The sequence below is a fragment of the Camarhynchus parvulus genome, chromosome 23 (assembly GCF_901933205.1).
Source record: "Camarhynchus parvulus chromosome 23, STF_HiC, whole genome shotgun sequence".
Classification (NCBI taxonomy): domain Eukaryota; kingdom Metazoa; phylum Chordata; class Aves; order Passeriformes; family Thraupidae; genus Camarhynchus; species Camarhynchus parvulus.
In genome coordinates this window covers 464,750-492,266 of record NC_044593.1, presented here as the reverse complement: position 1 = coordinate 492,266, position 27,517 = coordinate 464,750, and the positions used below count along the sequence as shown (strand labels likewise).

Sequence of the window (27,517 nt, the reverse complement as noted above, 5' to 3'; positions counted from 1 at the left end):
CAGAGCTGCTGCTGCCGAGCCTCACCTCCTGTCTGGGCTGCCTGGCTGTGCTGTGGGAGAGGGGAGAGCCCTTCTGCTGCTGCTGTGCCTTCCCAGGGCTGCTCCTGGTGCTCCGTGGGAGGCAAATAAAACCTCCCAGGCCCTCTGCTCTTGGGCTGCGTCCAGAACCCCCTGACGACAGCAGGGCTCCATTATTTCCATCAGGTTTCATTGTTTTTAAAGGTTCTCTGCTGCAGCTGCCCTGAAAACAGGCTGCAGGGAGATGCAGGGATTTCCTTTTCCCCTGCTTTGAGGGTGGCAGAGCTGGAGGTGTCTTTTAGGTTTAATTAACCCCTGGTGCCCTGGTGCTTGGCATCCTGAGAGAGAATTTGATGGGAGGAAACCAGCTCCCCCCTGATGAGCTGCTGGGGCTCAGACATTCCAGTCCATGTTTTCTCCTTCCCCTTGCAGGAGTTTCCCTTCTGAGCAGCTCAGTCCTGCTGAATAATACACTCAGAAAATGCTGCTGTGCTGGCAGAACCCTTCTTTGCTGGGAAATGACTTTATTGTTGGAATTCATAAAACTTACCTATCTTTGGAGGTGAAAGTCACTTCAGGAGTTACTAGATTTTCACGGTCCTGTTTCAGCTCATGTCCCAACAGCTGGGAAAGGGAGGTGTGTAATTCCCTTCCAACTCACTTAAACTGATAATCTGGGAGCCTGATGCACAGCTGAAGCTCTGGGGGTCCCTCCTGATGTGTGAGCATTGGGGCACAGCCACCCAGGACCCACCTGCTCCATTAAAATGGGATGTTTTTAAATGCCTTGAGTACTAAAGCATTGATGCACAGGCAAGGTGGAAGGCATGAGCTCTGCAGATTGTTATCTGCTTCTTAGGAGTTAATTTTCAAACCATTTTTAACGTTCCTTCATTTTATGTCTTGCAGATATTTGGTGATTCAAAGTAAAACTACCTTCATGTGTTGAAGGGACATGCCAGTATTTCCATCCAGTTGTAGGCTGGACTGAACTGGTTTCTGGACATTCTGATCCTTTCATGGGCTCTGGGGGGAGTCTCTTTGTGTGTCTTGTATCAGTGGCTGCAGTTGGGTGCAGTAAATCTCAGTGAGAGGAGTGTTTTGCTCTTGATTGTTTGTGTTGGTTGATGCTTTTTAATGCAAAATGTTGGAAATAATGTCTCTTTACTCCCACTTCAGATGGTTTCTGCAGTAGGAATGTGGGATTTGTCAAAGCTGTCCAGGGGAAAACACCCAAATAGCTGCATAAAGGAGCAGTGCTTTTGATGTTACAATAGGAAAGTAGTGAAAATTGCAAGAGATCTTAGACACTATTTTTAGGATTTTCTGCAGTTTTTTAGCTTTCATTGAAATAAAACAAAGCCTTTTTTTTCCCCCCTCAGGAAGATAATACTTGAGCAGTAAGCAAATACACCTCAGAGACTGTGGTGCAGGAAATGAGCCCTCCAACAGGAGCAGTAATGGAAGGGGAGGGAGGACACGCTCTGCACTAAATCATCCCACCAAGTGTCTGGGCTCTGCAGCTCCAAAGTAACACTGGCCAGCATTTGTTAGAAGCATTTTGTTCAAATTCCATTAAAACAGAGGAAATTGCTGTGCTGGAGCAGCTGAAGGTGGTGCTGAGGCCCAGCTCTGCCCTCGGAGTGTCCCAGTCCCACGGGGTGATGAGGTGCTTGGGTGTCACCGTGTTGGCTTTTATTCCTCCATAATTCCCTTCTCCCTGCGTTCCACGTCCTGGCTGTGCTGTCAGAGCCTTTGCAGACCCCCTGGCAGGCAGGGCTGGGTGTGGGGGCTCCTGCTCCCCAGGGCTGATGAGGTGCAGTGTCTGTTCCAGGTCCATGTGCACTGCCAGGGCTGGGAAAGCATTCATTCCCTGCACTGCTGCTGAACCAGGAGCTGTGCTGTCAGTGTAAATGGAACCAGGCTGTCCAGGTGATTTATCAGCTGCCTCGGCCTTTCTCCGTGGGGTTTAAATGAGGTTGGCTCTGCTTGTGCTGTTCAGCTGAGTTCTGTGCAGGGAAGATGACCTGGGATTCCCTCAGGGCTCACCCAGAACCCTTCTGATCCAGAGCTGATTGCTCTGGAAGACTTAGGAAGGGTAAGTGAAGTCCTGGTAAGCTTTGGCCTCCACTTCTTCACCTGCCGTGATCCTTTGAACCTCTGGCAGAGATTTTATCTAATCCCTGGAATAGTTACAACTTCCCAGCTTTCTGTTCAAATAGGCTGCCACTTCCTCTGGCTGGGGCTGCTCCTGACTCATTGAGTGCAGGCCAAGCCTGAGCAGCTGATGCACCTTGTTAGCAGCCAGCCAGCACAATTGGGCATGCTGGATCTGATCTGCACATCAGCTCCTTGGAATTAGCCCCATTCCACACTTGCCAGCTGGTTCTTGATGCTGTGGCAATTGGAGGTTTCAGCTCTCTTAGGCTTTTTGTGCTTTTCTTCTGCAAGGTGAATACATGCAGGAGGAAGGGTGTTTTCTAGCCTTGCCTTCGAGAAAAGCTAAACTTTACAGGTTGATGCAGTAACTGCTAATTTTTGCTGTCTTTGAAGAAAGGGAAGTGGGAACCCTGAAGAGTATTTTATGGTTTTCTTTTAAATCTCTGTTTAGTTTGTTTTTATCCATCTCAAGTGAGTAGTTTCCCAGCTCATAGGAGGTTTATGAATTAATTATGGTGAGGCAGGAGTTTTCTGTCTTTCAGAGGCTGAGCCACGTTTCCCTTCCAAGCCATGATCACATGGACTGTCTCCTGTGTTTGCAGTTTTGCGTGTGCTGTTGATGCATTCTTTAACTTCCCACCTCTGAACTGAATCAAAAGGAGAATTAGCCAGTTGTTTGGGCCAGCAGCAAACCAGCTCAGGAGCTCCTGGGTTCAGACTGGCAGCAGGATAAGACACGTCTGGCAGCTGCCTCAGTCTGCAGCAGCCTTTGGTACCAACAGTAAACAGCTCACTGACTCCTGTGTGCTGCATGCCCAGGGACAAGTGCTCCTCCTGAGCAGTGTGTGAGTGAGCAGCCCCGTGGCTCTGTGGTTTCTAATGTGTTTCTGTGCCCTGCAGGACCTGTCTGGTTCCATAGATGACCTGCCCATGGGGACCGAAGGAGCCCTGAGCCCTGGAGTAAGCACATCAGGGATTTCCAGCAGCCAAGGAGAGCAGAGTAACCCAGCTCAGTCTCCTTTCTCGCCACATACCTCTCCTCACCTGCCAGGCATCAGAGGACCCTCCCCCTCCCCAGTTGGATCTCCAGCCAGCGTTGCTCAGTCCCGCTCCGGTCCCCTGTCCCCTGCTGCAGTCCCAGGTAACCTCTCACTCCCGCTCTGCTGGGGCTCTGCTGTGCTGCCCAGAGCTGCCCTGGGTGCTTACTGAGCTCCTCTGAGCTCCCTGGTGTGTGTGAGAGGTTTCTGGGGGTGGGTGAGGTGCTGGGGAGCCAGCAGTGCCCTTGCTCCAGCCTGAGTGACCACTTGCTGCCGTTCTCCCCTTGTCCTGGGCTTGTTTGGGGTTCTGGGGTGTGACTGCTGCCTGCTGGGTGTGTGGAGGTCTGTGCTGATGGCGTGTGTCCTTTCTGTGGCCCAGGCAATCAGATGCCTCCCCGCCCGCCCAGCGGCCAGTCGGACACGATCCTGCACCCCTCCATGAACCAGTCAAGCATCGCGCAGGACCGAGGTGGGTCACACCCTGCTGGCTCCAGTTCCCTGCCCTGGGGACAGGGTTCTGTGGGGCTGAGCACTGGAAAGCTGCCCCAGGACTACAGGCTGAAGCGTTGAGGCACCTTGCAGTAAATTCAGCTGTTGGTGGCTGTTTGGCCTCTGAATGTTCCGTCCAAACTGGTGCTTTGGCCTCTAAGATGTTTTCTCTGGCTTCTTAATATGCTTTAAGCTTCAAAACAAGGGGTGCTCACAACAATATTGTGTGCCTTCGCCCTTTGAGGGAGTAAGATTTTGGGGGTAAAAATGCATGTAAAATTTCAGCTCTCCTGGCTGAAGGTATAGAGTTGTCACCCTGAGAAAACAAACAAGTGAACAAAAACCAAGAACAAGAAGCCCCAAGGATTTGCAGAGCTGTACTGGCTTCTGCTGTGACACTAAGAGGTTTTTTTTCTGACTAAAACAGGAAATTGGATCTGCTATCTGCTCAGATAACACCAGCTCCTTAATGCAGCCACTAAAATGTGTCCAGGCTGTTGCTGGAAGGGTTCTGTTGGTGCTGGGGGTGTTGCCTGGCACACGTGTGTGCACTGGCAGCTGGGGATGCTTTGCACTAACGATGTTTTCCCTCCTGGTGTGCAGGGTACATGCAGAGGAACCCCCAGATGCCCCAGTACAGCTCCCCCCAGCCCGGCTCAGCCTTATCCCCCCGGCAGTCCTCGGGAGCACAGATGCACGCCGGCATGGGGCCCTACCAGCAGAACTCCATGGGGAGCTACGGACCCCAGGGCGGCCAGTACGGACCTCAAGGTGGGAACGGGGCCAGCAAAGGCCTCTCTCTGTCCTCATGTCTTGTTGGGGCCCCAGGTTGCCCAGAAAAGCTGTGGCTGCCCCATCCCTGGAAGTGTTCAAGGCCAGGTTGGAGCAATCTGGGATAGTGGAGGGTGGCCCTGCCCGTGGGATGATCTCCAAGGTCCCTTCCAAAGGACTCCATGATTCCATGATAAATGTTCTGATTTGTCTCCTCTTAATCTTTGGGTGCTACCAACCAGAGCTTTGCTCCTGTTGAGATTGATGGGATATGTTGCTTTCAGGGGTAGCTGTACTTCTAAAAGTAGGATTCTTCCTCTTTATTTAGGAATAAGCAGATTGTGCATCCCATGTAATTGTGACAAAGGGATGGCTCTCCTTGGAGAGGAAGATGATGAAGTGGTGCCAGTTTTGGGAAGGGTTAATGTGGGATTTTCCATCCTGTCCTGGGCCGTTTAGCTCTCTGTGCTGGGTTGAGGTTTGGGAGAGTTTCAGGCAGCTTCTGAATCGATGTTGTTACTTGGCTGTGTCAAAACACATTTTACGTGGCTTATATCCAAGTACTTTGACTTTGTGTTGAGGTGTGAACACTCCCCCTCATCTCTGTTAGTGATCTTTAAATATTTGCCGATAGAGGATTTCTGTGGTGATTCATGAATGGAGCGGGGTGAGTGATGCTGTGTTCCCCTGTGCTCTCTCCCCAGGAGGGTACCCCAGGCAGCCAAACTACAACGCCATGTCCAACGCCAACTACCCCAGCCCGGGCATGGGGGGCAGCATGAACCCCATGGGGGCGGGCAGCCAGATGCACGGCCAGAGCGGGGTGCCCCCGTACAGCGGGCTGCCCCCGGGCAGGATGGGCCACGGGGCCATGGGCAGCCGGCCCTACGGGCCCAACATGGCCAACATGCCGCCCCAGGTGGGCAGCGGGATGTGCCCCCCGCCCGCCGGCATGAACCGCAAGGCGCAGGAGGCGGCCGCCGCTGCCATGCACGCCGCTGCCAACTCCATCCAGAACAGGTAGGGGGGCACAGCTGGCACGGGGCCTGGCACAGCTCGCTGCACGGGGCTGGGGGTGACTCTGGGGGAATGCTCACAGGCGCTTCTGGAGGTTTCTGCCCTCCGTGGGGGTTTCTGCCCTTCATGGATATTTGGTTCCCAAGTGAAGTATTAAAAAGGAAGAGAGTAAAGCCTGGAGGAGCTGTGTGTGTGTTGGAATGCCCAGAGCAGCTGCGGCTCCCCCATCCCCAGCAGTGCCCAAGGCCAGCTTGGACACAGCCTGGAGCAGCTTGGGATAGTGGAAGATGTCCCTGCCCCATGGTGGGGGTTAAACAGGGGATAATCCTTATGGTCTGTCCAACCCAAACCATTCCAGCACTCTATACATCATTTATGACATACTTAGGGAGTTTTTAATGTTCACAGGTGGAATTATTCAACTATGAGATCCCTTCAGTTGTTTTTGCATTTTGCTTTCTGGTATTCTCTGTTCCCTGGGTGACTTGGAGATGCTGCCCCTGTGCTGCAGCCCCTAAACCCAGCAGCCACCCAGCTGTGTATGTGATCCAAGGCATTGCTTGTCCACTGTGAGGAGCTTCTTCCTTTTAGGGCCTTGATGAGCAGCTGTGGGAAAGCAGCTGGAATTCAGCTCTGAACTTTGCACTGTTTTCTGTGGTTGTTTTCTCCTTTATTGCCCATTTCAGAGTAGGTGTGTGTGGCCTACCAGAATGCCAGGGGAGCCATGAACGTGCTCTTAAATTGGGTTCCCCCAGAAGTGGTGGATTATTTGTTGTCTGACTGGACACTGCTCTTTATCCTCACCTGGGGGCTGCTCCTGCAGCCTCCTGCTTTTACCTGTGCCTGCCAAGGCTCAAGTTCCCAAACCCCAATAAAGGCACCCAAGCCTGTCCCTTTGAGGAAGGAGTTTGAGCCACAGTTGTGTGGGAGGTTTGCGATACATGGAAAACAATGCTTCCAGCCCAGGACATTCCACAATTCTAAATTCGCACTTCACTGCCCAAGTCTGCAGGTTAAAGGCAATTTCACAACTGAAATGAGGCTCAGTTTGTGGATGTAGGAGAACAAGATGAAGGGGGAAAATGTTCAGAGCTCAAGTCCCACTTTCCAAAGGGTTTGCATCCCCTTTTCTCTTGACAATGTGACTTGGGCTCTGGGTACTGAGCTTTACAAGAGCACCTGATCTTTGTTCTTCTCTTGGAAAAATGGTTTGGGGCAAGTCACTTCTCCATGTCCTTTTAAAGTTTCTTTTAGCAAAGCTGCTTCCTCAGAAGGCAATATCCCAGTAGTGCCTAATGTGTGGAGTAATTGTGTGTTTCTTCCTCCTGCAGGCCTCCTGGTTATCCCAACATGAACCAGGGGGGAATGATGGGCACTGGGCCTCCTTATGGGCAGGGAATTAACAGCATGGCTGGCATGATGAACCCCCAGGGGCCCCCCTACCCCATGGGGGGCAACATGGCCAACAACTCTGCAGGTAAGCCAGAGCTTTAGGACTTCACTGGTGTCATTGCCCTGGCAGGAGAATCAGTGTTAAAGATTCCTTTAACTTCCCAGGGATGGCAGCAAGCCCTGAAATGATGGGACTCGGGGATGTCAAATTAACACCTGCAACTAAAATGAACAACAAGGCAGATGGGACGCCCAAAGCAGAATCCAAGTCAAAGGTAAAACGTTCTGGGTTGTGTTTTTATTGACTCCCATCCTCCTCAGCATCCAGGGAAATAAAGCCATGTGTTGTGTTGGATTGAACAGTGTGAGAAATGGAGGGGAGTGCTTCCCAGTCCTGTGGGAGACATGGATTTCACCTGGAAAACAAATTCAGTATTAGGAATTATTACCTGCCACAGTGAAACTGCCAAAAGCAGCATAAACAAACCTGAGTTTGTTGGTGGAGTGGGCCTGGAGCGAGTCAGCTCTCAGCTGGGACGTGGTAACTAAAGTGTTGCAGTTGTTTCACAAACAGACCTCTCACTAATCCTGTATCAAAGCCAGAAGAGGGAGGCAAACAAGTTCTTCAGGGAGTGTTTTTCTTTGCATTGCTGCTACCAGTTTCAAAAGAACCACCAAAAAAGCAGTTTCTGAGCCCCTGGTCTCCTCCTTTGCTACCTGAAGGAAAACAAATGCTCAGCACGTTTGATCGCTGTGCCAGCAGCAAGAAGATCCAGGAGATCTCTCACTTGTGCTGCTGTGCTTTGCCATCTGCCTCTCTTATTTATGGCAAAAGAGGACCTGAATGCTCTTGGCCAGAAATCAGGGCTGTGCTGTAGAAGGAATCTTATGTGCCATGAACATGCTCAGTTCTGGGTCTAGGGTTCACCTGGAACATATCAGGTTTGAGGAACACCTCTAGTTCAGGAGCTCATTTTTGAGTAAGGATTTGGAGTGCCAAAGCCATCTCTGCCTCCACTCCCGGTGGTGAAGGACACAGGAGACAGGGCCAGCAGGAGGAGACAGGGCCAGATGCCCCCTGGGACATGGAGGAGCTGCTGTTGTGCTGCTCAGTCCTGATCTCTCTTTCCTTCTCCTAGAAGTCCAGTTCCTCTACCACGACCAACGAGAAGATCACCAAGCTGTACGAGCTGGGAGGGGAGCCCGAGAGGAAGCTGTGGGTGGATCGATACCTGGCCTTCACTGAGGAGAAGGCCATGGGCATGACCAACCTGCCAGCCGTGGGCAGGAAGCCCCTGGACCTGTACAGGCTCTACATCTCTGTCAAGGAGATCGGGGGATTGACTCAGGTCAGTGACAAAGATCAGCTCTGGGGCCACATGTGAGCCATGAATTTCCATGTAGCCACACTTTATCTGTTTTATTTCTGTAAATAAAACCCAGCACCCTTTAAGTGAGCCAGATGTCTGCTCTCCCTTTGTCTGGGTGAGAACAGTCTGTGGCCAGATCCAATCCAAGCCCTTTTTCCTGCTTGCCCACTGCAAAGGTTGGTGACACTGTCTTTGTCTCTGCATCTGGCTGTCAGCTGACCTCGTGCCTAATTTGATTTGCAATCTGTCCCTGTAAATCTGAAAAGTTTTCTGCAGGTGAAGAAGGGAGTTCAGTGGTTTTGGGGTTGCTCTGCTTGGCCCTCAGTGCATCCTTTGTGTGAGCTGGGAAGGGTTGATGTCTCCTCTGGGAGGTGGTACAGCTGGGATTTGGAGTTTAGAGCCTCCTTTTGCTCGTGCAGGTCAACAAGAACAAGAAGTGGCGTGAGCTGGCCACCAACCTGAACGTGGGCACGTCGAGCAGTGCAGCCAGCTCTCTGAAGAAGCAGTACATCCAGTGTCTGTACGCCTTCGAGTGCAAGATCGAGCGCGGCGAGGACCCCCCTCCCGACATCTTCGCAGCTGCTGACTCCAAGAAGTCCCAGACCAAGATCCAGCCCCCGTCTCCAGGTGAGGCCAGGCCCTGGTTTGAGCAGTGGCTGTGTGAGCAGGAGGGTCTGTGGCACGTGCTGGGGGCCAGGCTGCTCCAAACTGCCAAACCCCCCCACCCTGTTCTCCGGCTGTGCAGGATAAAAATGCTTTGGTAAAGTGGGAGTGGATGAGCCTCTTGGGATAGTTCAGTTTTGTGTGTCCAAGCTCTGGATTAAGCTTGAGAAAAAGGAAAACCTAAAAATACACACACACACACACACACACACACACACACACACACACACCTCTGTGCTTGCTGCTGCATCTCTCTGGTGGAGAGAGGGCTCTGGAGTTTCCCTGCAGGGTGGCTCCAACAGCAGCCCTTGTTACTGCTCCTGTTTGGGAACCCACTGCAAAAGCTGAGCTGCTTTGGACTGTGCCAGTGATACCTTCTGGGAGGAGAGGCTGCTTGTGGGTGTGCACTCACCCTCCTCAGGAATTCCTGCTCTCAGCCCTCAGCAGGAGCCAGGGAGGGCATTCTGAGGCTCTGTGCTCAGAGCACTGGGGGCCTACAGCAAGCTGGGTGCTTTAGGAATCTTTAAAATGCACCTTTGCTGTTGTTTCAGATTTTAGGGGTGCTCCTGTTTCTGAATATTTAAGCATAATGCTCAATTGAGATTTGTTAAACAAAAAAAGAAAAGACATGCAGGCCAGCCATGCACGTTGTGCTCTTTAGTCTTTGGAAAGTCTGCTCCTTTCTTCTCATTTGCATTGAGTTCATTGCTTGAATTGCTGCTGAATTTGCCAACTCTTCTTTAAGCTTGAGTTTTCCAGTTTGTCTTATAACTAAAAATCTTCAGATGCTTTTTCTGGTCAGGAGCCCGCTCATGTAGGTGAAATAAAAATTTGGTCTGCTTTGAAGTTCCTATAATGTTTGCAAAAAAATGCCTTTTTGGTTCTGAAACCTGGCACCATCTTCGTCTGGCTCCTGAGGAGCAGAATAATGAAGCTCTTTTGCCTGCAGTGCAGTTGTGTCCCAGCCCTGCTGGACCCTTCAGGGACTGTGGGCTTGTCCCAGTGCTCTGCTGGGCACCACAATTCTCCTTCCAGCTACAGGGGGGTTTTTGTAAAGAACTAAATCATGTCTTGTCCCTGGTCAGGAAACCTGCCCCAGTGGGGCTTCAGCCTTGGTGTGTTCTGCAGGATAAAGTAACTTCTGTGCCATTAGACTGAACCTCTGTCCAAAGTGGGTCTGAGTTCTGCCCAAACTAGACCACAAATCCAATCCCACTTTATTTCCAAAACCTCTTTCTTGCCCCCCAAGGCAGTGGAATAAAGATGTTGAGAGCATTTGGAGTTTATTTGTAGAGCGCTGAGACTTTTAGAAAGCCACTTTAGACTTGTTGTGGCTCTAGGTGTGTGTCAGAGTGGATTAGGTGCTGCATCAGATTTTGTTTTGTTTTAGCTCACATGGTGTTTGGGAAGGGCCTGGCTCTGCCTTATGGGCTGAGCTCCTGCTTCAGCAGGAGGAATTTGCAGGGCCCTTACCCCAAACTCTGCACGTTTGGGTCCTGCTCTGGGAGCACCCTGCTGCATTTCCAGCTCAAACCCTTCTCAGGGTGCCTTGCTCCAACTCCCACACTGGGAACGTGCAGGGGCAGCACTGCAGCCTGGCTGGGCTCTGATCCTTTATGCTGAATCACTCAGCTGTCCCTGCTCCTCTTTCACTTTCCTTTTCTTCCTCTCAGGGCCCGGGGGTGTGGGGCAGGACAGAAAGTGCTCTGTCAGCCCAGCTCCAGGCTGAGCAGCCCTAGGGCAGTGTGGATGCTGCTCTTCCAGGGCCCCACACAGTCCTGTCCCCAGGGAATCGCCTGCATGAGAGTAAATTCCCTGTTTGGGAACGTGTGGACAACAGGGGGACGTGTTGAAGCCATTTCATCATTTGGTTGAAGGACTCTGCTGTCCCACAGACGTAGTTTGCTCTCCTTGCAGACCCCACAACCTGTTGGCATTGTCTTGCTCTTCATTTCAGCCTGTTCTGCCAAATTAACTCCTGCAGAACTTTGGGAATGGTGAGGGTTGCACTGTGCTGCTCTCCATTAACCCTTCCTGGGGCTGCAGAGGTGGAGCTCCTGGTGCCAGAGCTCTTCCATGCAGGGTCCATCACACCCTCGGCACCCAGGAGCGTCCCAGAGACGGTGGCCAGAGGGAACTGGGAACTCCCCCATGGGCACTGGGAGTTTCCTGGAAGCCCCGCAGGTTCCTCTGGCAGAGTCCCCGGGGAGGCACCTTGGGTTGGAATTCCCAGAGCGTGGAGCTGGCCCTGCTCCAGCTCCGGGTGAGTTTGTGAGTGGGAGGGACAGCAGGAGCTGGGGACAAACACCAAATGGCAGCAGGCAGGGACTGTCTGGGGAATGTCTGGGGAATGTCTCAGGGCCTCTTCCAGAGCCAGTTCCTGGGGGAAGCAGCGGGGCTGGGCTGCCAGGGAGGGGCTGTGAGTGAAACTCCCCAGGAGCTCCTGTGCCTTTGCTCCTGCAGCCCTCCCGGCCGGAGGGAGTCGCAGAGCAGAGGACAGGGTGCCAGGAAGGTGGGGTGTAAACAAACATGGCCTGGACGTGACCTCGGAGGATTTTAATGAATAGCTGAAATGACTCATCAGCCAGCAGGGCTGAAGCTGAGGGATATCGGGTGCTGGGGACGGAACTAATGGAAACGTTAATTAAGAGTTCAGCTCTTGCCAGCTGCGAGGAGCGGCTGAACCTGAGCTGATGCTGTCGCAGCGATCCCAGGCCAGGGGAGAGCTGCTGGAGCTGCAGCACAGCTGGATTACTGGATTGCACAGGGGAATTTGGTCAAGGCTCAGTGGAGCAGAAAGCTGGGACGTGCAGGGAACCTGCTGGACGGGTTTTGTGCTCCAGTGAAAGATCCGGCAGCTCCGGCATTCCCTGTTCCAGGAATCCTTGGGAGTGGTGCTCCGCTGGTGAATTCGCTGCTCTGCAGGGGTGGAGCAGACAGAGGAGCCTCCTTCAGCTGAGGTTTCCATGGCTGGGGAGATCCTGAGGCTCCCAGGACAGGGTTCCAGCCCCCCCCTCCTGGCTGGGGGGATGAGAAGGTGACAGGCACGCCAGGGGTTGTCACTTGGCAGAAGCCCCACATTGCTCCCACGTGGTGCCCTCCAGAGCATCAGCTCTGACAGGATAACGTGGGAAGCACCACACAGGGCCATGGTGGGGAAAAGGGAGTGGGGTTAAGATGAGCAGAGACACAACCTCTCAGCTTTGGGTTCTCCTGGGGAGCCTGGCCCAGCCTGTCCCTGAACTGTTGAGCTCCTCGTGCTTTCTTGGCCATATTTCATCTGTCTCTTCCTCAAAGGACTCTCTGTTCTCGAGGCTCTGGGAGGTTCAGGGTTGCATCCATAGGGTGCAAAGCTGCTCACCCCACGTTCCTCCTCTTGCAGCGGGTTCAGGCTCCATGCAGGGCCCTCAGACACCTCAGTCCACCAGCAGCTCCATGGCAGAAGGAGGAGACTTGAAGCCACCGACTCCAGCCTCGACGCCTCACAGTCAGATGCCCCCTTTGCCAGGCATCAGGTATGGCACCACTGCTGGGAGTGACACCTCTGGGTCATTGCTGCAGATGTTGGGGCCTTGGGTGCCTGTTTTGGTCAGACTCCAGAGCTTGGCTCCTTCCCTCATGGCTGACAGCAACATCGTGTGTGAATGTTCTTTAATTTTGGGGCTGGGTCTGAGGACAGCATTGTGGAGGGGCAGTTCCTCCTGATTCTGTGGCCCTTGGAGGAGATGGCAACACCTGAGAGGGAGCACGTGAGGAAGAGTATCCTGGGGACCATCGTGGACCTCTGTAATGTGGTCTTTGTGGGGCTTTTTTGGAGCAGGAGTAACTCCGTGGGCCTTCAGGATGCCTTTGCAGACGGCAGTGATCCCACGTTCCAGAAACGGAACTCCATGACTCCAAATCCAGGGTACCAGCCCAGCATGAATACCTCTGACATGATGGGTCGCATGTCTTACGAGCCAAATAAAGATCCCTACAGCAGTATGAGGAAAGGTGAGGGATCACCTTCTCCTGGAGCCCCCATCCCTGCCTGGCTGGGTGCTGGAAACGCTGCAGGACACCCCCTGCTCGCCCTTCCTGCCCAGATCCTCAGAAGTCTTTCCCTAAGGATGTGTTCAGTGGTTCTTTTTCTCTTCCAGCTCCAGGAAGCGACCCTTTCATGTCCTCAGGGCAGGGCCCCAACAGTGGCATGGGTGACCCTTACAACCGCGCCGCCGGCCCCGGCATGGGCAACATGGCCATGGGCCAGCGGCAGCACTACTCCTACGGAGCCCCCTACGACAGAGTCAGGTGGGTGCTGCCTGCCCACCCTGCCCTGCCCTGCCCTCCCCGGGGCACCTCTGCCCACTGCCATGGCTGTGCTGAGCAGCCTGTGCCACGCAGGGTCCTGAGTGCCCATGGGGCTCTCTCTGTTTGCCTGGTCCTGAGTGCCCGTGGGGTTTTCTCTGTTTGCCTGGTCCTGAGTGCCCATGGGGTTTTCTCTGTGTCTCTTTGCCTGGTCCTGAGTGCCCGTGGGGCTCTCTCTGTCTCTCCCCACAGGACGGAGCCGGGGCTGGGGCCCGAGGGCAGCCTGGGCAGTGGCACCCCCCAGCCCAGCATCCTGCCCGCCGCGCCCGACTCGGGCATGTACTCGCCCAGCCGCTACCCCCAGCAGCAGCAGCAGCAGCAAAGGTCTGTGCCAGGGGCTGCTGTCCCCAGCCAGGGCTGCCAGCCTGTGACAGTGACACTGACACATCTCTCTCTTCTCCAGACATGATTCCTATGGCAATCAATTCTCCGCTCAAGGCACATCCTCGGGCAGCCCCTTCCCCAGCCAGCAAACCACCATGTATCAGCAGCAGCAGCAGGTGGGTGATCCAGGGATCCCAACCGGCTCAACTGAGAGTTCTACCCGTGCTCTTTGTGAAGAGGGGAAGATGAAAACTCTCTGGGCTGTGCATTTGCTTTATGAATGTGAAGAATTGGGTACCTCATCCCAGAATCACACAGTGGCTTGGGTGAAGGGACCTTAAAGCCCATCCAGTGCCACCCCCTGCTATGGGCAGGAACAACTTCCCAGGGAGCTCCAAGCCCTGTCCAACCTCATTTTGTACAGGAGACTTTTTTCCCATTTGAAAACAATTGTAAAAAGTTTTAATTAACGTTCCCAGTGCTGTGTTAACAAAAGAGTGTTCTGAGAACGGAGGTTGTGTGGTTTGTGTGCTCTGGTCAGGTAGCAGAAGATCGGGGAGCTTTATTGGGCTTCTCTGTCCCTCTGGAACTTTCTGAATCCCATCCTGTTTCTCTAACATTTTTGGTCCAAGTGATGACTTTCTTTGGAACAAGTCCTGGATCATTCAGGAGAGCTGTTTCAGGTGGATTGTTCTGCACAAAACAGGGAATTTTTGTGGTCTTTCCCTTTCTCATCGTGCAGCCAGAGGCTTCAGACTCCATGGCCCTACTGCCTCCTCCTCCTTCTCCTTGGTGTTCCCAAACCCATCAGGTTTGTTTCAGGACAGTTTGAATGAACGTGGATCCCTTCCCATAATCCTCACATACGACTTGCTCTTTGTATCCATGCCAGGACCCATAATGTTCTCCTGATAATTTTAAGTCCTATGGTTTAGGAGAGTATAGAGAGGGCACTCACTGAGCTGTGCTAAGAATAATTCCAACTGCTCTGCAGTTTGGCTCTGCAACCAGAGCCACGGGGCTCGGAGCCAAGAGTTCGAGTTACTCTGGAACTTGTCATCTTTGAAGCCCTAGAGCTCCATCTGAAGCCAGTTATGACCATGGAGTGTCTGAACAGCCTCCACAGCAGCTACAGCTCAGACCTTGGAGGCAAGAGAGAGCCTGGATTTTAATTTGGGCAGCAGTTGGCTGTTTTCTCCGTTTGCACTTTAAAGAAATAGGGGTGAGAAGCCTTCTTGCTCCTTTCAGCAGAGTGTTTTGAAATCCACAGGAAAGGAAGAAGCAGGAAGTACAACAGTTTTTAATGCATTTTGTCTGATACTTGAGCAGAAACCTGGGAAATGAGAGAAATAGGGTCTGATGAAATTCCTGGATGTGGAAGGAAGCAAGTGCCAGTGTCTGGTCTGGTTTGTGGTGAATGCAGAGTAGAGCTGAGCCTTTTCTGCAGGAAAGTCCTTTCTGTGGGCAGACTCCTGCCCCCGAGGCATCCTTGTGGAATCCACAGGGAGCCTCCCCAGGCAGCCACAAGGAATTGGCCGTGGCTTGTGAAATGGAACAACTGATCCAACTTTCACATCGGGTACGGCCAGCAAGGAGACAGAGCCTCTCCCAGGCCATGCCGTGGGGCAGATCCTCTGGCTCTGGGGACTCTGCCCAGAGGTTTGGCTTTTTGTTTCATGGAATCAGTGAGGTTGGAAAAGACCTCTGGGATCAGTGAGTCCAATGTATGACCAATCACCACCACATCACCCAGGGGAAAGAACTGAGAGCCACATTCAGGCATTTCTTGGAGAGCTCCAGGGATGCTGATTCCACCACTGCCCTGTGCAGCCCCTTCCAGAGAAACAATCCCAAATTCCCACTCACCCGGCCTCACCTGTGCCTTTCTGTCCCCACAGAACTACAAGCGGCCGATGGACGGCAGCTACGGGCTCCCCGCCAAGCGGCACGAGGGCGAGCTCTACAACGTTCCCTACAGCTCGGGGCAGGGCCAGCCGCAGCAGCAGCTGCCCCCGGCGCAGCCGCAGCAGCCCAGCCAGCAGCCGCCGGCGCAGCCCTCGCCGCAGCAGGACCTGTACAACCAGTACGGCAGCACGTACCCGGCCGAGCGCCGCGCCGGCCAGAGCCAGTTCCCCTTCCAGTTCGGCAGGGACCGCGTCTCGGCCGCCCCCGGCTCCGGCGCCCAGCAGAACATCCCCCCCCAGATGATGGGGGGCCCCATCCAGCCGGCCCCGGAGGGTCCCCAGCAAGGGGCCCTGTGGCAGGGCAGGAACGAGCTGGGCTACGGCAGTTACCCCAACCGGCAGAGCTCGGGCGCGGCGCCGCAGGGCCCCGCCTACCACGGGGTCGCTCGAACGGATGAAATCCTGCATTCAGACCAGAGGGTCAACCACGAGGGACCATGGCCTTCCCACGGGAACAGGCAACCTCCCTATGGCGCCTCCGCCCCCGTGCCCCCCATGACCAGGCCCCCCCAGTCCAACTACCAGACCCCCCCCAGCATGCAGAATCACATTCCTCAGGTATCCAGCCCAGCACCTCTGCCCAGACCTCTGGAGAACCGCACTTCTCCCAGTAAATCTCCCGTTCCTGCACTCGGGGATGAAGATGCAGAAGGCGGGGCCGCCCGTGCCTGCCTCGCACATCACACCAGCAGCTGTGCAGCCCCCCATGATCCGACGGGACATCACCTTCCCGCCCGGCTCCGTGGAGGCCACGCAACCCGTGCTGAAGCAGAGGAGGCGGCTGACGGCAAAAGATATCGGTAAGAGGAAACTGCTGCCCTTCTGCTGGAGCCTTCTGAGGGATTGGTGCTGCCTTGGCCCTTTGGTACAGAGGGGCTCTGCTGGCTTTGAAAAAAAGGCATTTTTGCAGGTTAATTGTGTTCTGAGCCCTTATTCTGGCATTGCCTGCAGGGAGGTTGGTGGTAGACACAGCCTGCACATCATCTTAACCAGGCTCTGCTCTTCACAGGTCCAAATCAGTATCAAGTGTCTTCTTTTTGTTTTGAAACTCCGGGAGCTGGAAGTGTCATATGTTTATGTTACAGGAACTCCTGAAGCCTGGAGAGTGATGATGTCTCTGAAGTCGGGGCTGCTGGCTGAAAGTACGTGGGCCTTAGATACCATAAACATCCTGCTCTATGATGACAACAGCATAATGACCTTCAACCTCAGCCAGGTGGGTGCAGATGCTCTCTGGGACAGGTCTTTGAAGTGCTGATGCTGCAGGGGTTTCTGTCAGCCAGGTGTCAATGAGCAGCTCCTGCAGCCTCTGTACCTGGAGCGTGGGGTGTGGGCGGCTGTGACTGGTCACTCCCTGGCCTGAGTGATCTGTGTGTGTGCAAAGGCCTTCCCTGAGAGTTGTTTTCTGATCGCTGTTCCTTCCTCCCCTCCTGTTTTTTTCCCCCCCTGTAGCTGCCAGGCTTGCTGGAACTCTTGGTGGAATATTTCCGGCGCTGCCTGATCGAGATCTTTGGAATCCTGAAGGAATACGAGGTAGGAGACCCAGGGCAAAGAACACTATTAGATCCAGAAAGGTTCTGCAAATCTTCAGCTTCCTCCCCTGAAGAAGGGGAGGAGGACGATGAGCCACGGAGCCTGAACTGTGAGGAGGAAAAGGAGGATGAGGAAGAGGAGGAGGCTGCGTTTTCGAGCAAGGACAAAGTACCTCTAGAGAGCAGCGAGGAGAAGCTAGTGAGTAAATTTGACAAGCTTCCAGTGAAGGTGGTGCAGAAGAACGACCCCTTTGTGGTGGATTACTCGGACAAACTGGGCCGGGTGCAGGAGTTCGACAGCGGGCTCCTGCACTGGCGCATCGGCGGCGGGGACACCACGGAGCACATCCAGACACACTTCGAGAGCAAGACCGAGCTGCCCTTGCCTCACAAACGAGCTTCCTGCTCCTCTGCCCTGAGGAAACGTTCAGCAGCCGAGAGCAACCCGAGCCCCAGGGAAGGGGAGGCTCCCGCACCCGACGGCTCCTCGGAGAAGAGGATAACTGCCACCATGGACGACATGCTCTCAGCACGCCCGGGCTCCCTGGCAGGCGAGGAGGAGGAGGTCAAAGCTTCAGAAACGGCCAAGGAGAGCAGCAAGTTTCCCTTTGTCATCAGTCCAGCTCAGAGCCACAGAAATATAAAAATCCTGGAGGATGAACCCCACAGTAAGGACGAGACGCCGCTCTGCACCCTCCTGGACTGGCAGGACTCTCTGGCCAAGCGCTGCATCTGCGTCTCCAACATCATCAGGAGTTTATCGTTTGTGCCAGGCAATGACTTTGAAATGTCCAAACACCCTGGGCTGCTGCTGATTCTAGGGAAACTGATCCTCCTACACCACAAGCATCCAGAACGCAAACAGGCCCCCCTGACCTATGAGAAGGAGGAGGAGCAGGACCAAGGGGTGAGCTGCAACAAGGTGGAGTGGTGGTGGGACTGTTTGGAGATGCTGCGTGAAAACACACTGGTCACGTTGGCCAACATTTCTGGGCAGCTGGACCTCTCCCCTTACCCGGAAAGCATCTGTTTGCCTATCCTGGATGGACTCCTCCACTGGGCAGTGTGTCCCTCAGCAGAGGCCCAGGATCCCTTTCCGACACTGGGACCCAACGCTGTCCTCTCCCCTCAGAGACTGGTTTTGGAAACACTCAGCAAACTCAGCATCCAGGATAACAACGTGGATCTGATCCTGGCCACGCCGCCGTTCAGCCGCCTGGAGAAGCTGTACAGCACCATGGTGCGGTTCCTCAGTGACAGAAAGAACCCGGTGTGCCGGGAGATGGCCGTGGTGCTGCTGGCCAACCTGGCCCAGGGGGACAGCCTGGCCGCCAGAGCCATCGCGGTGCAGAAGGGCAGCATTGGCAACCTGCTGGGCTTCCTGGAGGACAGCCTGGCCGCCACGCAGTTCCAGCAGAGCCAGGCGGGGCTGATGCACATGCAGAGCCCGCCCTTCGAGGCCACCAGCGTGGACATGATGCGCCGCGCCGCCCGCGCGCTGCTGGCCCTGGCCAAGGTGGACGAGAACCACTCGGAGTTCACCTTGTACGAGTCGCGGCTCTTGGACATCTCCGTGTCGCCTTTGATGAACTCTTTGGTTTCACAAGTTATTTGTGATGTACTGTTTTTAATTGGCCAGTCATGACAGCTGTGGGATCCGAGCCCCCGTGTGCGTGTGCGTGAGTGGAGAACTTAGAAACTGACTGTTGCCCTTTATTTATGCAAAACCACCTCAGAATCCACTGTCTGCCCTGCGCTGTCCTGCTTCTCCCTCGGGGAAGGATCTCCCCGGCCCCTCTCCCCCTTCCCTGCCCCTCAGATTTGTCCCCAATCCCTTATTAAAGGAGACAAAGTTCTGTCTACATAGAAGACTTTTTTTATTTTAACCAAAGTTACTGTCGTTTACAGTGAGTTTGGGGAAAGACGACTTGCCGTGTTATCCCATTGACAGGCACCACTTTCATAACTGTTTTTAATGGTAAACTCTGAAGGACAAAAAGTGACTGCTGAACTCTGTGTGGTTTATCGTTGTACATTCACAATCTTGCAGGAACCAAGAAGTTGCCAGTTGTGAACAGACCTTGTCCAAGGGAGGCCTGTGCAGTAGCGTGTAGAACTCCATGTACTGTACACCTTAAACTGTAAACATACTGTAATAATGTCTCACATGGATAAAAAAAAAAGAAAAAAACGCTGGATCAGCAGCAAGCTGTAGTTTTTAAAAATGTTTTTAGTTAATGTTGAGGAGAAAAAAAGGCTTTTCCCCCAAAGTATAATGTGTGAACCTACAACACCCTGACCTCTTTCTCTCTTCCTCCTTGATTGTATGAATAACCCTGAGATCACCTCTTAGAACTGGTTTTAACCTTTAGCTGCAGCCCAGCGCTGCCACGTGTGTATATATATATGACGTTGTACATTGCACATACCCTGAGACTCCTGCAGTTTTGTCCCCTCCCACCCTTTATAGTATGACGAGTTAACGAGTTGATGACCTGCAAAAGCGAGACACAATTATTTAATCTCTTGCCAGACATCCCTCCCTGGAGGATGCTGTACAGGTCTCTGTGTATAAAGTCATTGCTGTCTCAGCAGCCAATCAACTTATAGTTTATTTTTTTCCTGTTTTTGTTTTCTTTCTAATCGAGGTGTGAAAAAGTTCTAGGTTCAGTTGAAGTTCCTGATGAAGAAACACAATTGAGATTTTTCAGTGATGAATTCTGCATATTTGTATTTCAGACGATGTAGCTAAAAACTTGATGTAAATTCCTCCCTTTTTTCCTTTTTTGGCTTAATGAATATCATTTATTCAGTATGAAATCTTTATACTATATGTTCCACGTGTTAAGAATAAATGTACATTAAATCTTGGTAAGATGTTTGTAAGGGTTTTTTTTATTGGCAGGACAGGGAGGGCAGCTCAGTGCTGGTGATGCCCGAGGCCTGCCCTGCTCAGGAGCTCTGATGCTGCTTGCTCTGACTTTGCTTTCCCTGCTGGAATTTTTCCTGAGGAGCTGCCCAGGCTCAGGATTTGCAGCATGAGGTGAAGCTGTGGCTGCCAGGGAGGGAAGGATCTTGCTGGGAAGGGAGGCAGTTCCCTCCCAGCTCTGTAAAATGGAAAATTTTCCTTCCCCTCACATTTTTCACATTTTCTTGGGAGCGTGGCACAGACTTTTGACTTCCTCCCGAGCTGGGGCTTTCCAGCAGACAGAGCTCCCAGGCTTTCCTGCAGCAAGCAGCCAAGCTCAGGCTCTCAGGATGAGGATCTGCAGTTTCAGGGCTGTGGAAGCAGGTATTTCATTTAGCCCGAGGCTCTGTCCTCAGTGGATGCTGCAAGTAGGGTAGCTAGAACTGCTCATTAAAGAAAAAACAGATTTTTTTAAAGGCAAACGTCATTTTTGTTCAGAAATTCCCCTTGTTTTATCTTCCCAGTCCTCTCCTCAGGAGCTCTCAGTTCCCAGAGCCTTCATTCCTCAGACTTCAGATTCCTGGGAACGACTGTGCCAAAATCAAAGAGTTTTTTCCTGAAAACTCTTGTCTGTCAGCAGGAATGGTGGGAGCTCGTCCTGGCAGGAGAGTCCTTCAAATGGATTGCTCAGAAGGCAGGAACGGTGCTGGGCTTCCTTGGCTTCAGGAAACGCTGGCACCCCGGATTCTGCTGGACTCTGCCAGGGCACCCCCAGCTCCCCTGACAGTCCGTTGTGTGTTCCAGGAGCTGTGCTGAACCTGATCAAATGCACGTGGAAGTTCTGCTGCTTTTCCTGGACAGAGAGGAGCCATCAGTGACCTGGAGGCAGGTAACGGCAGCAGCTTGGTTTGGATTCAATCATGGCTGGGGGGGAGGAGAGGCAGGAGTGCTCCTCAAGACCCATTTTACCAGAATTCTGCACCCAGCTGATCCGAGGGGAGGAATTCTGCTCCCCATCACTTGTGTGGGCACAACCACAGCCTCTGTGCACTTCTCGAACAGTGAAAATGGAGGGCAGAGATGAGAAATGAGTAAAATGAGAACAGCGTGGCACTGGGGGAGCCACACCGGCCTGCAGCTCAAACCCTTGGTGCTTTGGGCCCGATCTGTACCCAAATCCTTCCATCCCAGGAATTCCTTCAGACACCTTTGGACCCCAGTCACTCTGCTGTTCCCCATTTTTTTGTCAGCAAAGAAAACGTGGGTTCTTCCAGGGCTGATGCCCAGTGAAAGTGCTGAGGGAGTCTCCTTAATGGTTTCTCCTTCACCCCCGGTGGATCCGGGCCGATCCGACCCTGAGCGCTTTACTGAGGGCTCTGGCTGAACTCAAGTTTTCCCCTTTGCTGGCAGAAATGGGGAAGGGCAGAGGGGTCGGGTCACAGAGAGGCGTTTAACGAACTGCCCTAGGAATGGAAAGATTCGGGTGCAGAGCGTGAGGGATTGGCACTCTGGCCGCCCCGCCCGCCGGCGTGGGAGCGAGGGCCGTCCCCCCGTGCCCCTCCTGACACCCCGCAGGGTGCGGCTCCCGCGGGCCCGCCCTGCCGCCTCAGGTCCTTGTGCTGCTGCTGCTGGCCCAGCCCTGGGCCTGTCCCGGTTCCGGTGTCCGGTCCCGGTCCCGGTCCCGGCCCGGCTCCCCCGCCCGCCCTCAACAAAGATGGCGCCGCCCGCCCCTTCACCACACGCGCGCGCCGCCGCCGCGCGCCGCCGGAAGGGGCGGGGCCGGAAGCTGCGCGCGCAGGGGCAGGGGCGGGGCCAGGGAGCCGCGCGCGCGCCGCGGGGATGGGGGGCGGGCACTGCTCCCTCCGTCCCTCCGCAAGGGGGCGCTGCGGCACCGGAACCGGCACCGGGATCTGAGCCGGGAACGGGACCGGGATCTGAACCGGAACCGGGATCTGAACGGGGACCGGAGCCGGGGTGTCCCTGTCGCCTTCGGCCCGGCCCCGGGACCGGCAGGAGCCGCACGGTGAGGCCGGTGGGGCCGGGTCGGGCGGGGTTCGTGTCCCGGCAGCGCCGTGCGGCCTCGGCGGCGGCAGGAGCGGCACCGGCGGGCTGGAGGCGGCCCGGGACACCCCCGTGTGCCCGGGGCCGGTCGGTCCGTGCCCCCTCCCGTGTCCGGCGCTCCTCAGTTTAACGGGAGCTGTCCTTGACCCGGAGCAGCCCCGGCCGGTCCTGCTGCGCGGGGAGAGCAGAGCGCTGCGGCCCCAGCGGGTCCGGCTGCCGGAGAACAGCGGCGGAACCGGCCCCGGGCAGTCCCGGCGTGGGCACGGCAGGAGCGGTCCCGGCCCTGTGCCGGGCTGGAGCCGCAGCCGGGCGGGCACAGCTGGGTTCTGACCCAGAGCAGGCTCCCCTGGTCACCCCGTGCGCTGCTGCCCGGGACAGAGCCGCTGCCGTTTGCACCCAGACCCCGGGCAGCGCTGCTGGAGCCGCAGCCGGAGCGGGCAGGAGGGATGGCCGAGAGCGCCAGGCCCGCAGAAACAGCACCAGGCAAAGGGCATTTCCGAAATCCTGCCGCGTTCCCTTGGCGTCCGTGCTGGGATGGGGAGGTACCGGGTGCCCGGTGCCCGGGCCGCGCTGGGATGGAGGCTGGAGCAGCATCCCGGACCTGCCGCCGTGGCGGGCGATGCCGCTGTGACGAGCGGCTGCTGCCACCGGCTGGTCCCTGCCCCGCACTGCGGCTTCTCGGACCCGCCGCTCCCGTCCCCTCCTCCTGCACCGGCCTCTGCTCCGTCCCTGCCCGCGTCCCCCTCTCAGCGCCGCTTCCCAACTGAGAAGTTTGGAAAACTTCTGATTCACAGCTGAGAGCCAAGGGAAGCGCAGAACCCAGAGAGGAAAACATCTTTCATTCAGATTTGCCCGTTTTTCTGCTGGAGTATTTTTAACGCCCTTCTCCCTCTCCTTTTTGTGTTCGTGCAGGTGCTGTTTCCCACAGGATTTTTGGGGCAGAGCCGTTCCCGACGCTGCGTTCTGGGATCCAAACGGGGCTTGTGGGCTGCAGCTCTTTTGAAGGTTTTGCTCTGTCACAAGGTGTGCTGCGTCGTGACAGGAACAGGCTTTTTAAAGCTGTTTGCTTTGAGCTCTCTTGGCACATTCAGGCGAGGCTTTTTCTCTGCTTTTTGAAAAAAACTATATTTAAAGTGCCGGGACAATTTTTGCCGCTGTGCTTTAATAGGATTTGCAGCTGTGAATGTGCTTTAAAAGGGTTTACAGCTGGGTTTGAAGTGTCCCCTCGCTTAAAATAACGTCACAGCTTCGTGATGCAGGAGAATGTGCCTCCCACCAGTTGCTTTGTGAGTGCTGGGGAGCACAGGGGGGATAGGAGCAACCCCAAAACTTTTATTTGTGGTTAAATAGGAAGCATAACTCTGTGGTTGGGGATTGGAGTTGTCAGTGAGCTGGTCTGGATCATGGTTTTTGCCTTGCTGGTGATTTGCTCTCTGCCCTCTCGTGCAGTTTCAGCCTGGCAGGGTTTTTTCTCCACAGTGGCACTAGGGAAATGTCAGTGATTTTAGGTTGTGGAGCAATGGATTTGGGTATATCTCTGTGTGTACAGAGTGCTGGAGCAGACAGAAGGGCAGGATGTGGTGTCATGGCACCCAGCGAGAGCTGTGGGCTGTGTGTTTCTCTAACTGAAAAGCAGTTGGTGGCCGGGGAACCAACGGAAGAAATGTTTTATCTTAAAGAGCTGCACAGCAGATCCTGCCTGCCTCCCGTGGCTCAGGGCCAGGGGATCGGAGCTGGGCCACCACGGCACCCAGGACAGGCAGGCACTGAACTGGGGAGGCTGCACAAAGAGGTTGAAATCCCTCAGGGGAGGTTTGCAGGGAGGAGGTGGACAGGTGGATTCAGAACGTGCAGTGTGCCCGGCAGGCAGGTGCCAGGAGCTTTGCCAGGATACTGGAGAATTGCAGGTGGTGGTACAGAGTTTGTGTGCTGCCTGTGCTGGGGGAAGCTGTGTGCCTGAGTTCCACCCTGCTCTGGCAGAGCTGCTGCCGTGGAGCCAGCTGAGTAAATCCATTCCTGGCCTCCCAGGGGCAAACAGGGAGCAGGAGAGAGGAGGGAGCTCCTGGCAGCCCCACTCAGCAACTGCTCACACGGGGGATACGCTCACAGTCCACAGGAATTCTGTCTCCATTCCAAGAAAAAGAGGCTTAGATCCCATTCACTGGCACTGGATGTGTGTGAGGATGCTTGGCTCCAGCTGCTGGAGCTCCTGCTGAGGCAGCCCAGCAGCCTGTCTGCTCCAGGGATTTACCCCAGCCCGGGCTCACAGAACATGCCATAGCCTCTCTCCCTCGGTGTCTTGGCCAAGTTTAACAATTCAGGGATTATTTTTTAGTAGAAACAATATCAAAGATGTCTCTGCATCATCTCGCAGATCTGTGATCTCTTCCATAAGCGACTCTCTTGTTCACAGAGACTTTCACCTTTCAAGTGTCTGACGGTAAATGAAGGTGCAAAACTCACAGAAATCCCTTTCTTTGTCCTCTGTGTTCACCAACCCAGGTTTCCCAAACTGGAAGGAGGATTCCGCTGGCACCGGTGACCTCCTGAGGCGGTTCCTGGCTGTGGGATGGAGCTGTGGAGCAGGGCAGACCCCCAGCTCCGGGAGGTGGTGTGGTTCGCGCTGCGCTGCCGGGCCCTGGCGCTGCTGCTGCAGGCAAGTCTGTCCTCAGCCAGGGAGCTCTGCTGGGCTTTGCTGCTCCCAGGCTCCTCCCTGCTGTACCCCTGAGATCCGTGAGCCGCTTCTGCACAATGGGGAAATCATCCTCTCTGGAGAGCCAACAGACTGTCTGCAGCCAGGGGTTTTACTTACAGGTTGCTGTTAAGTAAAATTGCATTAATCTCCTCGTGACTTGCTGTGTTTTCATGCTGCTGCTGCAAGAGGCTGGTTTGGCTCAAAGTGTGTTTATCCACAAAAATGGAACAATAATCTCCTCCTGTACAAGTTCCTCCCAAGTCTTATTTCCAGAGACATCGTTCTCTGAGCATGGGAGAGCTTGGTTGTGAGAGCCAGCACAGAGCCCAGTTATAACCATGAGCAGCTTTCCCTGGCCAGTTCTGCAGGCATTCATGCTGCATCCCAGAGTGTTATTCTGCTCAGATGTAAACACGCCAAAAGGGTTGTGTGTGCACCTTTTCTCAGCCTCATGGGCATCCTGGGCTCTGGTCTTGGTTGTTGGAGCGCCAGGAGCTCTCCTACCTGGTGCTCTGGGTACCGGAGCATCTCTGCCAGCCTGCAGCCATCTCTGCCAGCCTGCAGCCCTGTTTGCCGTCTCTGCCAGCCTCCAGCCCCGCAACCCGCTTGTTTTTCAGGCCGTGTTTAACGTGCTGATCCCGGACCACGCTGCCGACGCCTTCTCCCCGCCGCGGTCGGGCCCTCGGGGCCTGTGGGACGCGCTGCTGGAGCGGCTGCTGGGCGGGCTGGGCCGCTGGGACGCCGAGCATTTCCTGTTCATCGCCGAGCGCGGCTACCTGCTGGAGCACAACTGCGCCTTCCTGCCGCTCTTCCCGCTGGGGCTGCGGCTGCTGGCGGCGCTGCTGCCGTGCCCGGTGCCGCTGCAGCCCCGGAGCCGGCTGCTGCTGGCGGCCGCGCTGCTGAACGCGCTGCTGGCGGTGCTGGCGGCCGCCGCGCTGCTGGCGCTGGGCCGGGCCGTGCTGCGGAGGCCCGGCCAGGCCTTCCTGGCCGCGCTGCTCTTCTCCCTCAGCCCGGCCGGCGTCTTCATGGCCGCGGCCTACTCGGAGAGCGCCTTCGCCGCGCTGGCCTTCGGCGCCATGTGGCAGCTGGAGAAGGGGCGCGGGTGGCTCAGCGGGCTGCTCTTCGCCCTGGCTGCCGGGGCCCGCGCCAACGGGATGGTCAACGCTGGCTTCGTGCTCTACTCGTGGGGCAGGTGCTTCGTGCTGCAGCTGCAGGGCACAGCAGTGTCCCCGAGGGAGCTGCCCGTGCTGTGGAAGCAGGCCCTCAGCCTGGTGGCTTCGGCAGCCCTGGTGTGTGCCGGGATTTTCCTGCCTTTTGCCTTGTTTCAGTACTACGCCTACGTGAGGTTCTGCGAGCCCGGCACAGGCCTGGCCCAGAGCGTGCCCGAGGCGCTGCTGCAGCTGGCGCGGGACAAGGGCTATCGTGTGGCAGGCGTGGGTGAGGATAAACCCCCCTGGTGCTCCCAGCGCGTCCCCCTGGTCTATTCCTACATCCAGGACACTTACTGGAACGTGGGCTTTCTAAGGTACTTTGAGCTCAGACAGATCCCAAATTTCCTGCTTGCTCTGCCTGTCACCCTTCTGTGCTCGTGGGCTGCCTGGACCTACGTCAGCACAAACCCCCGGCACTGCCTGACTCTTGGTCTAGTGAGGAGCAAGAGTGAAGAGAGGGGAAAGGCAAGAGATGGATTTTGTGGCCCTGCTGCCTTCGTGTACGTGGTCCACAGCACGGCCCTGCTGGCGTTCGGGTTCTTCTGCATGCACGTGCAGGTAGGACAGGGGGGATTCCTTGTGGGGCTGGGGCAGTGACAGCACAGCACTTTGGGTGATTCTCCTCTGCCTGTCGTCTCCAGGTGCTGACCCGGTTCCTTGGCTCCTCCTCTCCCATCCTGTACTGGTTCTCAGCTCACCTGCTTTTGGAACACGAACCTTTACTCTGGACCTCAGGGACTGATAATCCAGCCTCTGGGAAGCCTCCTCTGGGTAAATCCCACAGTTCCTGTGGGAAAGGGACCTCGGACAACCCCGTTGTGAGGCTGCTGCTGAACTGGCGATCGATTACCCCCCTCAGCAAGAGCATCCTGGCGTTCTTCCTGGGCTACTGGCTGCTGGGGCTGGTCCTGCACTGCAACTTCCTCCCGTGGACGTAGCAGGCTGTGCTGGCACAGGCCAGCAGTGGGGCAGGAACTGCTCAGAACTGAAACTCAGCTGCTCTGAAAGCCTGAGGTGGCTGTGGTGACGCTGTCGTTGCAGTTACAAAGGTGTTACTCCTCCGTTACCATGTCCCAGGCAGGATGATTTCTCTGGTGTGATGCTGCAGCATTCTGCCCCGCTCAGCTGGCATTGCTGACGGCCAAAATTCCCATCACCTGCCTGGGATGGGAATGCACCTAGGTTCCTGCATCTCCCGGGGGGATTATGGCAGGCACGGATTTGTGGCGGGATGCTGTGATGGATTTGGGATTCCCTGGGACGTGCTGTGGGCACGACAGGAGGGCAGGGAGGGTCCAGCTGCCCCGAGCTGCTCAAACTGTTCCGATTCCTTTTCCATGGTGCCGGTTCCGGGCTCCGAGCCAGGCTGGGCAGGGGCACGGCGGGCGCTGCGGGGGCACGAGCACGACCCCAATAAACAGGTGAAAGTTACCGGAGAGGCGGCTCCGCCCGCTCCGCCGGGCCGGGATCGGGGCAGGGATCGGGGTCACGGGTTCCGGGATCGGGTCCGGTGCCGGGCCGGGCGCGCTGCGCCCCCGGTGTGGCGGCGGGGCCGGCA

The 27,517-nt window shown here is 55.4% G+C and overlaps 2 protein-coding genes across 2 annotated transcripts in view; both read left to right on the top strand.

The window, feature by feature from the left end:
* Nucleotides 1–19,961, top strand: part of ARID1A (AT-rich interaction domain 1A) — a 53,325-nt gene extending 33,364 nt beyond the window's left edge. Inside the window, 17 exon segments of the mRNA XM_030964462.1 lie at nucleotides 3,079–3,319; nucleotides 3,595–3,684; nucleotides 4,308–4,475; nucleotides 5,180–5,495; nucleotides 6,824–6,969; nucleotides 7,050–7,159; nucleotides 8,024–8,233; nucleotides 8,674–8,881; nucleotides 12,300–12,432; nucleotides 12,738–12,910; nucleotides 13,057–13,207; nucleotides 13,457–13,588; nucleotides 13,668–13,764; nucleotides 15,487–16,170; nucleotides 16,172–16,352; nucleotides 16,638–16,768; nucleotides 17,005–19,961. Of these exon segments, the coding sequence (XP_030820322.1) occupies nucleotides 3,079–3,319; nucleotides 3,595–3,684; nucleotides 4,308–4,475; nucleotides 5,180–5,495; nucleotides 6,824–6,969; nucleotides 7,050–7,159; nucleotides 8,024–8,233; nucleotides 8,674–8,881; nucleotides 12,300–12,432; nucleotides 12,738–12,910; nucleotides 13,057–13,207; nucleotides 13,457–13,588; nucleotides 13,668–13,764; nucleotides 15,487–16,170; nucleotides 16,172–16,352; nucleotides 16,638–16,768; nucleotides 17,005–18,729 (4,896 nt within the window). The 3' untranslated portion in view covers nucleotides 18,730–19,961.
* A 1,897-nt stretch (nucleotides 19,962–21,858) lies between these two features.
* Nucleotides 21,859–27,377, top strand: PIGV (phosphatidylinositol glycan anchor biosynthesis class V). Its single transcript, XM_030964701.1, has 5 exons — nucleotides 21,859–22,015; nucleotides 22,966–23,076; nucleotides 24,556–24,709; nucleotides 25,366–26,517; nucleotides 26,601–27,377. The coding sequence occupies exons 3-5, from the start codon at nucleotides 24,623–24,625 to the stop codon at nucleotides 26,895–26,897; spliced, it is 1,536 nt and encodes a 511-aa protein (XP_030820561.1). The 5' UTR covers nucleotides 21,859–22,015; nucleotides 22,966–23,076; nucleotides 24,556–24,622; the 3' UTR covers nucleotides 26,898–27,377.
* Nucleotides 27,378–27,517: the final 140 nt, after the last annotated feature.

Excerpts from the sequence above, each read along its gene's own strand:
- PIGV (XM_030964701.1), top strand. The coding sequence starts at position 24,623 with ATGGAGCTGTGGAGCAGGGCAGACCCCCAGCTCCGGGAGGTGGTGTGG. Across the intron at positions 24,710-25,365 it reads CCCTGGCGCTGCTGCTGCAG|GCCGTGTTTAACGTGCTGAT; the intron begins GCAAGTCTGTCC and ends CTTGTTTTTCAG. Across the intron at positions 26,518-26,600 it reads TCTTCTGCATGCACGTGCAG|GTGCTGACCCGGTTCCTTGG; the intron begins GTAGGACAGGGG and ends TGTCGTCTCCAG.